This window comes from Cibotium barometz, chromosome 18 (genome assembly GCF_041138505.1).
Source record: "Cibotium barometz isolate CiBa-2024 chromosome 18, ASM4113850v1, whole genome shotgun sequence".
NCBI classification, from domain to species: domain Eukaryota; kingdom Viridiplantae; phylum Streptophyta; class Polypodiopsida; order Cyatheales; family Cibotiaceae; genus Cibotium; species Cibotium barometz.
This window is the reverse complement of record NC_141063.1, coordinates 9,008,833-9,022,473: the sequence shown is the minus strand read 5'-3', so window position 1 is coordinate 9,022,473 and position 13,641 is coordinate 9,008,833. Positions and strand designations below refer to the sequence as shown.

Below are 13,641 nucleotides of genomic sequence, written 5' to 3'. Positions count from 1 at the left end.
AAGGCGAGGAAATAAGAAGCTAATGGAGAGGGAAACCCACAAGCAAACCTATTCAAGCAAGTATCCATCTAGCATGTATGAATCCAATAGCACACGAGCAAGTAAGAGTAGAGATGAGAAGAGCTCACATGTATCTATTGCAAGGGAATGATTGTGTATTGTTTATTGTCAAAAATGACTTATATACAAGTGTCAAACTTAAAAATGGTCGAGCCTCGATTACTAGTCTTAAGTAAGTATGTAGATGAAAGTCCTTAGGCTTTCCCTATTTGACATTAAGCACAAGTAAGGCTGCTTACAGGACCAAGGTACATGGAGAATTGATTAATCTACAAATTTATAAATAACAAAAATAAACCATAGATACCATAACACAACTCAAGAGCATAAAATCAAAGAACACAAGATTGGGTGCAATCTCCCCCCTCATGCGTGTAGCTCCACTTCCACGACATGAGTAGTTTGAGAATTTCTATTCAATAAATAGCCCAAGGAGCTATTAATAGTTGTGCATACGAAATAGCCCAAGGAGCTATTAATAGTTGTGCATACGAAATTGGGATTTGCTTTTCTACTTTTTACAAAAATAGCTCAAGCACTAGAGCTTGTTCACACACTAAGCATAAATAATCAAAACTCTTCTAGCATATGTGCTAGGAATATAGCAACGCCATGTAAAAGTGTGCATAAATAATTTATACAAACATTTGATATGTGGCCAACAAAAATAACTCATAAAATAACCTTGTGCACATTCGCACATTTAATAACCTTGTGCACATTTGCACATTCCATTAAGCCGATTTCTGCACATATTAAATCAAGCATATTTTTTAATGATTATTAAGCATCAAAAATATGATAAAATATATACTTATAACATTTATATGTTTATATGTTTCAATGTTGTCTTACAAGAGATAAGTGTCCATTCGAGCGGGTAGGATGGCAAAGTGCCTTAGGATAGGTTAGGCACGTGAAACCATGTTAATATACAGAGTGGTTAACATAGAGTATATGAGAAATCCCTCAAGGTGTAAAGTGCCATGTAACCTTTGAGTAGACATTCATATCAATATGTGAAAGTACTTTAGGTAGATGCAATTCTAGTTAGTGAGATGGATAATGGCCTAGTTTTGTCACTTGGGTAGAAAAATTCTCCTCCTTGCACATTTGATGTAGTCATTGTCATTTCACACAAGATCCTTTGTAGAGTCTTTTGAAACTTTTCCATTGTTAGACTTATGTTAGATGGCTCTATAGTGTGCGGGGTTTGGTTTCACTCCCCTAAAAAAAAATTAAATTTGTAAAATCTCAAATTAAGTGAAGGTGCCTTTGATACATATGAACAGACCACTGGGTCTTTCTATTGAATCCTTTTTTTTTCTACACGCTAGCTTGAAAACCCACTTTACAAACATGAAAGTTTCATATTCAAAAAGTTTGTGAGTGTGATTATAAAAAAAGTTTGTTATGATTGTGAGTGTGATTATAAAAAAAGTTTTAATAAACTTGTTTAGGGCTAGAAAAATTGGTTTTTGGCTATGTTGTTCTCAAAGGATCATGCCTTATGTGCTTGTCAAGTTTTGTAGCCAAAACCTTAACTCCCTTCACCTTCAAAAGCACTAAGAGAAGAAAACAACCCAAGATAGCAAAGCAAAAAAATCCAAGAACATACACACTAGCATCACATAAACACTATGTGCCAATAACTCGAGCATCCATGTGAGAGCGTGCTTATCCACATATAATATTTGGCCCACCCCATCATTAATTCCCCCATGCATTCACACCATTGGGTTATTTTGCTAGCTTGGCTCAACGCACACACTATTGGGTTCTCTTGCTAGCTTAGATCAACACACACACCTAGCCTTCCTTCTTGCAAAAGTGAAAGTGTGTATCCTCATGCAACCACATGTGTTGTTTTCCTTTAAACTATACATCCTCAAGCACTTTGCTTCATCTCTTGGTCTTGATCCACTAGTCTTGCCTCAAGTATTAATCTATTACTCTTGATCTACTTGATCCTTGCCAATCTATCAAATCAACTAAGTTAGGGTCATGACATTCTCACCCTTAACATGATTCATCATCCTCGATGGACAGCTTAGGACCATGTTACCAATACTTAGGTTTAGCTTCCTAAGTTTTCATCTAGCATGCAAACTTACTCTTGTACTTATACATGTTATTTCCATGTGGCAAGCGTTTACTTGAGCTTTTTCCCTTTCCACTTCCATTTAACACTTCGAATAAGCGACATACGCATTCCATACTATGCAGTCTCTAAACCTTTATGACTCATTAGAGTCTACTTGTAATTGCCATCTTGGTTCAACCCATGAAACCAGCCTTCCATTGCCTCTCAGACTCACATTCACACTTACAGGTTGCACGATGGTGTGTATCCTCATGTCACTATGTGTTGCTTTCCTTTAGAGTGCTCATCCTCAAGCACATTCACACTTATAGCTTACAAGTGAGACGATGTGTATCCTCATGGCACCATGTGTGTTGCTTTCCTTTGAAGTGCTCATTCTCAAGTAATCTGTTTCATATCTTGGCCTCGATCCGCTGATCTTGTATGAAGCATTAATCGATTAGCCTTGATACACTTAATCCTTATTAATCTATCAATAAACTAATTTAGAGTCGTGATAATTCTAATGTAGAGAGACCCATAGAGAGTGACTATAACTTTTTCCCTTTCCCTTATTTTACATGAAGTGTTGAGAGAAATGGTGGAGAATAAATGTGATCATCTATCATTTGTAGTTACATTATGATGTTTTAGATTGTTCATGACATCTTCTTGCGCACCCATGCCCATTTCTAACCTTGATGGTTCAAGGGCCTAAACAAGAAAATCTAGCATGATTACAAAGGAAGGAAATAAGAGAGCTTTTATATTGCATGAGACCCTAGGTTTGAGAGTCCAAAAGCCTAAGAGAAGAGTATATTCAAAAGAGTTATAGGTAGCAGAGTGGCTCGGGCACACTGCCGCCTTGTTACCAAGAAGTGGTTGAACATTGGCTATCACTCCTATTGATTGAACAAGTTTTTTAATCATGCCCAAGTTAGCACTTCTAAGCTAGACATAAGTGACATTGTGAAACTTCATTCAGCTTTTTATCATTTAGAGGTTTCCACATAGGTTCCCTTTGCCATAGGTTCCTTCAAAGGCAACCTTCGAAGAACCTTTGTGCATGCTCTTATTTTGATTTTGTTGAAGAGCAGTGGGCATGGAATTCTTTCCTTCGGACAACCAGTGCTGCTCAAACACAGACGCCGCCACCCTCCTGGTGGTGAGTAAGCATGATATGCAAGCTGTGAAACACTAATATTCTATGTCGCAAACGCTGAATCTCTCTTTTGTGCTTTTCTCTGTATGTGAGCAGCCAGCTCTTTCAATTGGCAACGTGGGGCAACTGGCGGTGGATCTCATCATTTCGTCGTTGCAAGCCCACAGAGTAGGCTACCTCGATGATCCACACGTGCTGCCCTGCGTTGGAAACGATCCATTTGGAAGCATCGACAAAGGGGAGCTCGCAGTGGCCCTTGAAGGTCTGTCTCACCATAGAAGCGCTTTAACCTTAAAAAATAAATAATGCTTTCTTGAATAGTGGCCATTTTTATGATAACAAGATTGAGAAGCAGTTCTTTTTTTTTTTTTTTTGTTGGGGGGCCTGGTCGCAAGATCCTTTTTTCAGTTAAAGGAGAAATGCACCAGGCAACATAGGACACACCATGATATAGTAGAATCCACTTACATGTCTGTCCGCTCAATACTCTCAAAAGAAAGCCCGAGAAGCATGTCCAAAGCACTGCAAATCATGGATACCATTCGGTGAGTACACAAAAACATCCACGGGAACATAGAAGGGGCAGGTTAGCACTCGCTACCCAACCATAGGCTCCAAACCATACGCAATAGTAAGCCACTCCCGCACCCTCAAGGCACACGCATCCCATACCACTCACTCCCAGGCCTCACGACAATCATTGGAACACGGCTAACCAGTGGGCTAACCAGAAGTTGTGTCCCTTGGGAGGTCCCTTTTCCAAGGTAGAGTCCCACACACAAACTCAACACTGTTGTAAGAATTGTGTTCGAGTAGTATCTAATCACTAGCATTGTTATGTCCAAACACGGGACATAACATTCTTCACTTGCTAATGAGGGAGTCTTGGAGACAAAGTCTGGACATTGGTGTCTAAGCGAAGCCATTCTCCTAAGTGTCGTCTTTCTTTATCTACACGATTCTTTCATCTAATCAACCACTCAAAACTGACGTGTTTCCACAATAGTCATTGGCTCATGGGAAACATAGACAAAAAGATCATGAAGTCTTGCAAGCTCTTGATCAAAAAACAAGCTATCTTCTGCACTGAGCACCTCTTTCAATCTACCAACGTGAAAGACAAGATGCACATCTCTCTCTCTATTTTTTTGCACATCTATATTCAGTTTTGTGTGTTATTCTCGTCACGAAAAGTGTGCTGATTTCTGAGCGTTGAAGTTACCGATCTCCCCCGAAGCTTCCACATGTTACACGAAGCATCGGCAAATGGATTGGCCTTTCCTGGAAGGTACTCAATCAGTCGACCAAATTGCTGGAATATCTGGCTTCAGCGGTGCTGTCGGTCACTCCACTGTGTACTTGGCATTGTCTGAATCCAGTGTAATGCTTGATGGTCAGTGTGAACCTCAAAGTCACGGCCATAAAGGAAATGTTTCCAATGTTTCAAGGCTTGAATAACTACGAGGAGTTTCCAATTGTAGACCGAGTAATTCTTTTCCGCGGGCAGTAACTTACGAGACATGTAAGCTACTAGATGGCCATTCTGTTGTAATACACCGCCAATTGTGATGTTACTCGCATCGGTGATCACTTGGAACGGCTCGTCCCACGAGGCAAGCGCTAGACAAGGCGCTTCTGACACAGCCACCTTGAGGTTCGTGAATACCTCCAACGCTCGTAGAGTCATTCGAATCCGCTGCCTTTTAGTTTTGAGACCCTTTAGGAGATCGATGAGATCCGCCGAGAGGTCAGAAAACTTATCTATGTGGGTGGAGTACGCGTGGCATATACCCACAAAGGATCTGATGTCATAAGTAGTCTGTGGTACCTCCCAATTGACAATCTCGGCCACCTTGGTCGGATCAAGTCGAATGCCTTCTACACTAATTATATATCCAAGGTAATGAACCCCAAACAAATAAAATTCCAACTTCTTCTCATTGACGTAGAGCTCGTTGCTTTTCCAGCAACTTCAGGACTTTCTCCATATCAATGTCATGCTGGTCAACCGTAGCTGAAAATACTAGTATGTCGTCCAGAAATATGACCACACACTTTTCAATCAATTCTCGGAACACCCGCATCATCATGCGGTTGAATGTGGCTAGGGCGTTCGTCAAGCCAAAAGGCATGACCACAAATTCATAGTGGGCCCATTTCGCACAGAAGGCTGTCTTGGGGATGTCCCACTCAACAATCCTATCTTGGTGGTATCCACTCTTCAAATTGAGTTTTGAGAATACCTTAGCCCCATTCAGCCTCTCGAGAATATAATCTATTCGAGGCATCGGGAATCTACTCTTGATAGTCAACTTATTGAGTGCACGATAATCGACACACAAACAAGAAGACCCATCTTTCTTCTTCACAAACAAGATTAGTGCTGCAAATGGCGACACGCTGGAGTGGATGAAGCCAGATTGCAACAATTCTTGGAGTTGGTGGTCTAACTCCGATTCCATTGCCTTTGAAAGGCGATATGGAAACTTGCTCGGGGGTTTCGAGCCTGGGAGAAGATCAATCTTGTGGTCCTCCGGTCTGGCCGGAGGAGCTGGACGGGAGATTGTCTCGAAGAAAAATCTTCTGGAACTTTTCATGGAGAGCCAAATCCTTCTCGCAAGCACTGGCCACCGTCTGGGTAGTCTGGATGTAAATCATCGCACAATGTGCGCCTTTCCTGATCGCTCGTTTAGCCTGCAAGTGACTTATGAGCGGAAAGTTCGAGATTCCTAGCTCACACTTAATGGTCACTGGCTAATCTGGAAAGTGTGCTTGTCCCACTTGACATCAGGAAGGAACTTGTGAAACCATTGAATGTCCAAGATTATGTTTGCTCCTACAAGAGGGGCAACCATAAAATCACGCACAAACTCTGTCCTGAATGATTAATTTAGCACCTAGAGCTTAAGTCCAGTGTGCTATCGGCCAGCCCTAGGGGGGGCATGGACAGCAAGGCGGCCAGCCTGTCGGCCAGTGTTGCAGGCCTGGGTAGCCTAGTTGGCCAGCCTCAAGGCTTGGCCAGACAATCATGGGCAGCCAGCCAATCTAGTTGGGCAGCCCACAGGCTGCGCAGGACTGCCTTGTAGTCCTTTTAGTGTGCAACCTAGCCAACTTTTAGTTAGTGTGAAACGACCATATTAAGGGGCAATAAATGCCTTTTCATCAAGTTGTGGAGAGATTATTCAGCCAGCCGACTAGGTCTAGAGAGGGGTATAAATACCCAAGGCATAAATTCAGTCCATCTATCTCATATTTCACCAAGTGCTGAAGCTACTCAAGGGGCCAGGACAGCCAAGGAGAGTTAACGCAAGGGTGGAATTCTGAAGGTCAAGGGCAAAGGATTAGCCTCAGCCAAGAAGGTTCAGGTTTAGTCTTTTATTTCAGATTTTGCATCATTCTAATAAAAGCAAATATACCATTCGTGGTGGGGGCCCTACAGAGGGTACTCGAGAACCAAGACTCTGTCCTCTCTCTCTCTCTCTCTCTCTCTCTCTCTATATATATATATATATATATTTTCTGCACATCCACTTTTAGTTTTGTGCGTTATTCTCGTCGTGAACGATTGCTGATTTTCTGAGCATTGAAGTTACTGATCTACCCCGAAGCTTCCGCATGTTACATGATTTTCCAAGGTTTATATGTGAGGGCAAAAGGACGAAAGGACCAGATGTATGAGAGATCAGAGCAAAACAACACAGCATGAAATATGTGAGTGAGTCTATATATAATGGTTAGTGAACATATGTACAAGAGCCCCCTGATGTGAGGTGACTCTGAGTAGAAAAAACCAGTGTAGAAGCAGAGATGATGTCGGAGCTGAAGCACGGCCGATGACAAAGACTCGCGTCGATGTGAGGCAAAGCACTCCGAGAGGTGGTCAGTGTCAAAGGCTCCCGTCGGTGGATGCAGAGGCACGAGGTGGTAGTGGCAGCGGAAGATGAGGTGATGCAGGCTTTGGTAACAAGGGTGCTGCTGTAACTAAGGTGGTAGATGAAGAGCAGAGAGGGCTGTCGTCTGGAGTGGTGTAGGTGCAAGCTCTGATGACGAGGGTGCTACAAGACCTGAAGGGTGTAGGCTCTGATGGTGTTGTGTACTTGAGGGGTGCAAGCTCTGGTGACAAGGGTGCTGCATACCTGAGGGGTGGTGAGGAGTAGAGAGGGCTGCCGTCCGGAGTGGTGCAAGCTTTGGTGACACGGGTGTTGTGTACCTGAGTTGGTGTCGTGATGGTGTGATGTAGCAGAGAGTGGGTTGTTGTCCCAATGGTGAGAGGTGAGAGCTGAGGAAAAACACTGAAGTGCTCTATGTAGTAGATGTCAAAATATGCAGCGGAAATGATAACCAAACTTGGGTCCACAAGAGCAAGTAGAGTGCAGAAAATAGACAGCACAAGACACTGAGAGATAGGCGTGTAAACTCTTCTCTATACACAAGATCCCGTACAAAACTGAACGATAAAATGGTGAGGAGCATGGGGCCTATTTATATGCCCCATGGATGCAGTCGGCCAGCGCTTGAGAGCTCTCCACGACTGCATAAAGCAGTCGGCCAGCAGAAAATGTCTCCACGACTGTAGAAAGCAGGTCGGCCTCAGCACCTCCACGACTGCAGCATAGGCTGTCGGCCAGCCACCAGGAGCACATGAGGTGTAGTCGGCCAGCACCAAGGGCTCCTGCCAACATGTGGCATCCATCCACACCATGGAAAAATGGGAAAAAAATACGGGGAGCGAGGAAAAATGATAAAACACCTATACAGGGTGGGCACACCCACAACAGAGGCCCTGGTGTTTGATTAAGACAGGAGATGACTTCTAACACCCCCTCTCAGCTCCTGGCTGTACAATCAACCCAAGGGAGCTGGAGTGCCGCCTGAGCGTAGCCTGAGGTAGAGACTTCGTGAAGAGGTCCGCTGCATTGTCCTCCGTCGAACAATAAAGTAGCAAGATGTCACTAGCCAAGATCTTCTCATGTACAAAGTGATACTGTATCTCTATGTGCTTGGTCCGGGCATGGAAGACCAGGTTCCGAGCAATAGCTATACAACTCTGGTTATTGCACTGGATGACTGTGGCTCCCTCTGTGGAAACCCAATCTCGCCTAGCAGCCTCCGTAGCCACACAACCTCGCAAGCAGCACCACAAGCAACCCGGTACTCTGCCTCTGTCGAAGAGAGGGAAATAGTTGGCTGCCTCTTGCTGCTCCAAGAAACTGCTCCTGAGCCGAGGGTTAAACTGTATCCTGAAGTAGATCTCCTCGTGTTTGAGTCACTCCAACCTTGGAGTCTGACTCCATCCCCTCTTGTGTAAAAGAGTCCTAGATCCTTCGTACTCTGCAGATACTGCAAGATCCGCAATCCTGCGTCCCAATGAGACTTCAGTGGCGTCTGCATAAAAGAGCTCAACTCCATTCTCCGAAGGCAATCCTGTATTGGCCAGTTCCCTCTTGATGCCATGATGTGCACAAAATCTGAGAAATACAGTCGAGGAGAATTCACCTCCTTTGTCAGCCTTGAGAGTCTTTACCTGAAATCCAGACTCTTTCTCCACCATCACGTGCCAATCCTTGAACCGTGCAAAAGCTTGGTCCTTCTGGGAAAGAAAGTAGATCCACATGAATCTGGTACAATCATCAACAAGCAGCATAAAGTAGAGAGATCCTCCCAAAGATGGTCTTTGCTGAGGTCCACACAAGTCAGTGTGAATCAACTCCAACGGTTTCGAAGCCCACCTGGAAGCCTGCTTCGGAAAGGATTTCCTGTGTTGCTTACCACGTATGCAAGAACTGCAACGCCCTTGCCTACTGCCAACATCTGGCAAGCCAACCACCATCTGGTCTCGGAAAGCTCGCCGCAATGCATCCACATTTAAGTGGCCAAAACGAAAGTGCCACAAATCTCCGACCTGAGAACCTGTTAATGAGGAGAGTGCAGAGAGCTTATAGATACCATTCTCCACACCGCCTTCCTAAACAACTTGGCCAGTCTCACGGTCCCGTAGAGCAACTGAATGCTCCTCAAATTCCACCCGAAAGCGAGTCTTGCATACTTCATGCACTGATAGAAGATGAAAACCCAGAGCAGGGACATAAAGCACATGGGAAGCATGCTTGCCCCCCTAGCCGTCGAGAATAATCTCCATTCGGCCCTCACTATGTATCGGAATAGTGGAGTTGTCGCCAATAAAGATGCGACCTGACTGCCGTTTCAGATCCAAAAAGAAGTCACGGGACGGAGTCATATGCCTGGAAGCACCACTGTCAAGAATCCATTCCCGGGTATCCTTCGCGGTGAAGCCAACTGCTTCCTCGCTTGAAGACGATGAAGCGTCGGAGTCCATCATCTCTAAGTGCACAAATGCAGGAGTCTTTGCAGCTGAGGCTGAGGAATCAGCACTCTTCCCAGTCCGCTTAGGACACTTCCTCCAATAGTGGCCTTTCTCGCCACAATCATTGCAGGATCTTTCGGCCTTCAGCTTCTCTCTTTCTCAGTCAGGCTTCTTCTCAGAAGACTTCTTCGGTGAAGCCTTCCCTTCGGCCTTGTTGTTATTTCGGCCTTTCGACCGTTGGCCAGTTAAGGCCTCCGAACCGCCGCTGTGAGGAGGGAAACGTTCCTCCTGGTCCAAGACCATTGGCACAAGCTCCTCCCAGGTAATGGTGCTGAGTCTGCCACTCGTAATCAATGAGGAGTAGAAAGCAGAATACTGAGCAGGCAAGTGGGACAGCAAAGTGATGGCCATTCTTCAGATGATATCTCCTTCCCAGCGTGGAGGACTTCCTACTGAAGGGCCTGCAGTTGTTAATGTGTTCCCGCATCGTCGAGGACTTTGCAGGGTTCATAACCCGCATGTGCACTTCCAAGGAGATCCTCTTCATGGGTGATACCCTGTTATAAAGAGAAGCCAAGTGCTGCCGTATGCCTCTGGCCAGCGTCATGTGCTTTATGTGATTGATTACTTGTGGTGTGCAATTGAGGAAAATAAATGACCGGACCGTGGCGTTGACACGATCCCACATGTGCGCCTGTGCCTCTCGGTCCTTCTTCATCGACTGTAACTCCCCTTCCTCTGCTTCCGGTCGTGGAACCCCGATGACGATGAAATCAGCAAGGTCATATGACTCCAGCACAGACTCCATCATAACCTTCCAGATGCCGTAATTGTTCCCGTCCAACTGACGGTCCACAGGGAATGTGGGGAGAGTCGGGATCTTCACGTGCTTCTCAGCCATCTCTAACAAATCTGCCATCACGGGGATTAAAAAAGGGTGGGTGGGTGGGAAAAAAAACTCTAAACCTGCAAGTGGCTGTCCAGCACCTTAGCCCGCCTTACTCTTGCAATTTCTCTTCCCGAACAGTGCACAACAATCCACCAATCAGCAACTTAACTATCCCCCTCTTGCTCAGAAAACTCCCAACATCTATCAAGAGCCTAGGGCTTTGATACCATGTCAAAATATGCAGCGGAAATGATAACCAAACTTGGGTCCACAAGAGCAAGTAGAGTGCAGAAAATAGACAGCACAAGAGACACTGAGAGATCGGTGTGTAAACTCTTCTCTATACACAAGATCCCGTACAAAACTGAATGATAAAATGGTGAGGAGCATGGGGCCTATTTATATGCCCCGTGGATGCAGTCGGCCAGCGCTTGAGAGCTCTCCACGACTGCATAAAGCAGTCGGCCAGCAGAAAATGTCTCCACGACTGTAGAAAGCAGGTCGGCCAGCATGAGCACCTCCACGACTGCAGCATAGGCAGTTGGCCAGCCACCAGGAGCACATGAGGTGCAGTCGGCCAGCACCAAGGGCTCCTGCCAACATGTGGCATCCATCCACACCATGGAAAAATGGGGAAAAAATACGGGGAGTGAGGAAAAATGATAAAACACCTATACAGGGCAGGCACACCCACAACAGAGGCCCTGGTGTCTGATTAAGACAGGAGATGACTTCTAATAGCAGAGGGGGCTGCTGTCCCATGAGCTGTGATAAAACGCTGATGATAACCTGATGTAAGCACTGATGCAAATGCTGATGATGTGCTGATGTAAACGCTGATGAACGCTGATGATGTGCTGATGTAAACGCTGATGAACGCTGATGATGTGCTGATGAATGCTGATGATGTGCTGATGAATTCTGATGTAAACGCTGATGTAAAATGCTGATGTAAGCGCTGAATGTAGCAAAGAGGGCTGCTGTCCCACGGTGTGGCCTGTAGCAGAGAGTGGGCTGCTGTCCTGTGATGTGGCCAGATGAGAATGCTGAGGTGCTGTCTTGTCAGGCAAGGATGATGAAGCTATGTGATGTAGAGCCCGGCAGAAGTAGTAGCAGCAACATATGAAGTACCGGATATGATCAATGATATGGTACACCAATGATGACTGATAAGGAAAAGCTATATATACTATGGGGGACTGTTGGTTGGTTAGCCTAAAGGTTGTTGGCGAGCAACAAACACAAAATCCCCAAATAAAACCAAAAATACCTAGAAAAATCCCCTTTTTAGGGTTGGGAAAAATACCGTTTTCACACACCCCCTCTCAGGCCAAAAAGAGGACCATGAGAGAAGATGATGGATCCCCGGACCCAGGGTCCCACACTGACACACTGGCAGAAGGAATGTATCCCCCTCTGGAAACAAAATCTGATAAAGTTAGAGAGGATGATCATGATAGCAAAGGTGGTGAAGATGAGTGGATGTACATGGGTTGATTGTCTCCCAAAGTAAGATCTTGAACGGGGCTCTCCACTGAGTAAGAAGTCCCATTCCCTATGTGGTATAGATTAGAGTTTGGAGAAACAACTTCGGATGAGAAGAATTGGTCCTCCGGGAGTGCAGGTAGACTATCCATCCTTGTGTGCTCTCGAGGTCTTCAATCCCTTTGCTCACGATAGCTCTAATACCATGTGAGGGCAAAAGGACGAAAGGACCAGATGTTCGAGAGATCAGAGAAAAGCAACATAGCATGAAATATGAAGGACGGTCGATGATGAAGACTCGCGTCGATGTGAGGCAAAGCACTTTGAGAGGTGGTCGGTGTCGAAAGCTCCCGTCAGTGGATGCAGAGGCACTCTGAGGTGGTAGTGGCAGCAGAAGATGAGGTGATGTAGGTCTGCTGACAAGGGTGCTATTGTACCTGAGGTGGTAGATGAAGAGCAGAGAGGGCTGCTGTCTCGAGTGGTGGTGGTGCAAGCTCTGATGACAAGGGTGCTGCAAGACTTGAAGGGTGCAGGCTCTGATGACAAGGGTGCTGCGTACCTGAGGGGTGCAAGGTCTGGCGACAAGGGTGCTGTGTACTTGAGGGGTGGTGAGGAGCAGAGAGGGCTGCCGTCCTGAGTGGTAGATGAAGAGCAGAGAGGGCTGCTGTCCCGAGTGGTAGTGGTGCAAGCTCTGATGACTAGGGTGCTGCAAGACTTGAAGGGTGCAGGCTCTGATGACAAGGGTGTTGCGTACCTGAGGGGTGCAAGCTCCGGTGACACGGGTGCTGCGTACCTGAGGTGGTGTCGATGGTGAAGATAAGTAGAGAGTGGGCTGCCGTCCTGATGGTGTGATGTAGCAGAGAGTGAGCTGCTGTCCCGATGGTGAGCTGAGGAAAAACACTGAAGTGCTCTATGTAGCAGAGGGGGCTGCTGTCCCATGAGTTGTGATAAAACGCTGATGTAAGCGCTGATGCAAATGCTGATGATGTGCTGATGTAAGCGCTGATGAATGCTGATGTAAAACGCTGATGATGTGCTGATGAATGCTGATGTAAACGCTTATGTAAAACGCTGATGTAACCGCCGAATGTAGCAGAGAGGGCTGTTGTCGCATGGTGTGGCCTGTAGCAGAGAGTGGGCTGCTGTCCCGTGATGTGGCCAGATGAGAAAAAGCTGAGGTGCTGTCTTGTCAGGCGAGGATGATGAAGCTATGTGATGTAGAGCCCGGCAGAAGTACCAGCAGCAACATATGAAGTGGTACCGGATATGATCAATGATATGGTACACCAATGATGACTGATAAGGAAAAGCTATATATATACTATGGGGGACTGCTGGTCAGTCAGCCTAAAGGCTGTTGGCCAGCAGTAATGACACAAAATCCCCAAATAAAACCAAAAATACCCAAAAAAAATCCCCTTTTTAGGTCTTGGAAAAATATTGTTTTCACATAGGGTTTATATGGTTGTCCTATAAGTTGATATTATATAGATGTAAGCCTTTGTGAGAATGGTTAAGGTGCCTAGACCCTTTCTTGGGCTGGTGGGCAATGGCCATGGGCCTCCCTGGCCCCTAGATGCCTAGTATCTGGCTACAAGCCGAACACCCAAACGCTTGACATCATTCCAGAGGGTGAC

General features: G+C 45.7%; 1 protein-coding gene across 1 annotated transcript in view; it reads left to right on the top strand.

Annotated features, from left to right (window-relative positions):
* The first annotated feature begins 3,132 nt into the window (after positions 1 to 3,132).
* The window catches only part of LOC147628889 (clast3-like protein), a 56,717-nt gene continuing 46,208 nt past the window's right edge, over positions 3,133 to 13,641 (top strand). The window contains exons 1-2 of the mRNA XM_086812067.1: positions 3,133 to 3,308; positions 3,402 to 3,567. Of these exons, the coding sequence (XP_086668193.1) occupies positions 3,246 to 3,308; positions 3,402 to 3,567 (229 nt within the window). The 5' untranslated portion in view covers positions 3,133 to 3,245. The remainder of the gene's footprint in view (positions 3,309 to 3,401; positions 3,568 to 13,641) is intronic.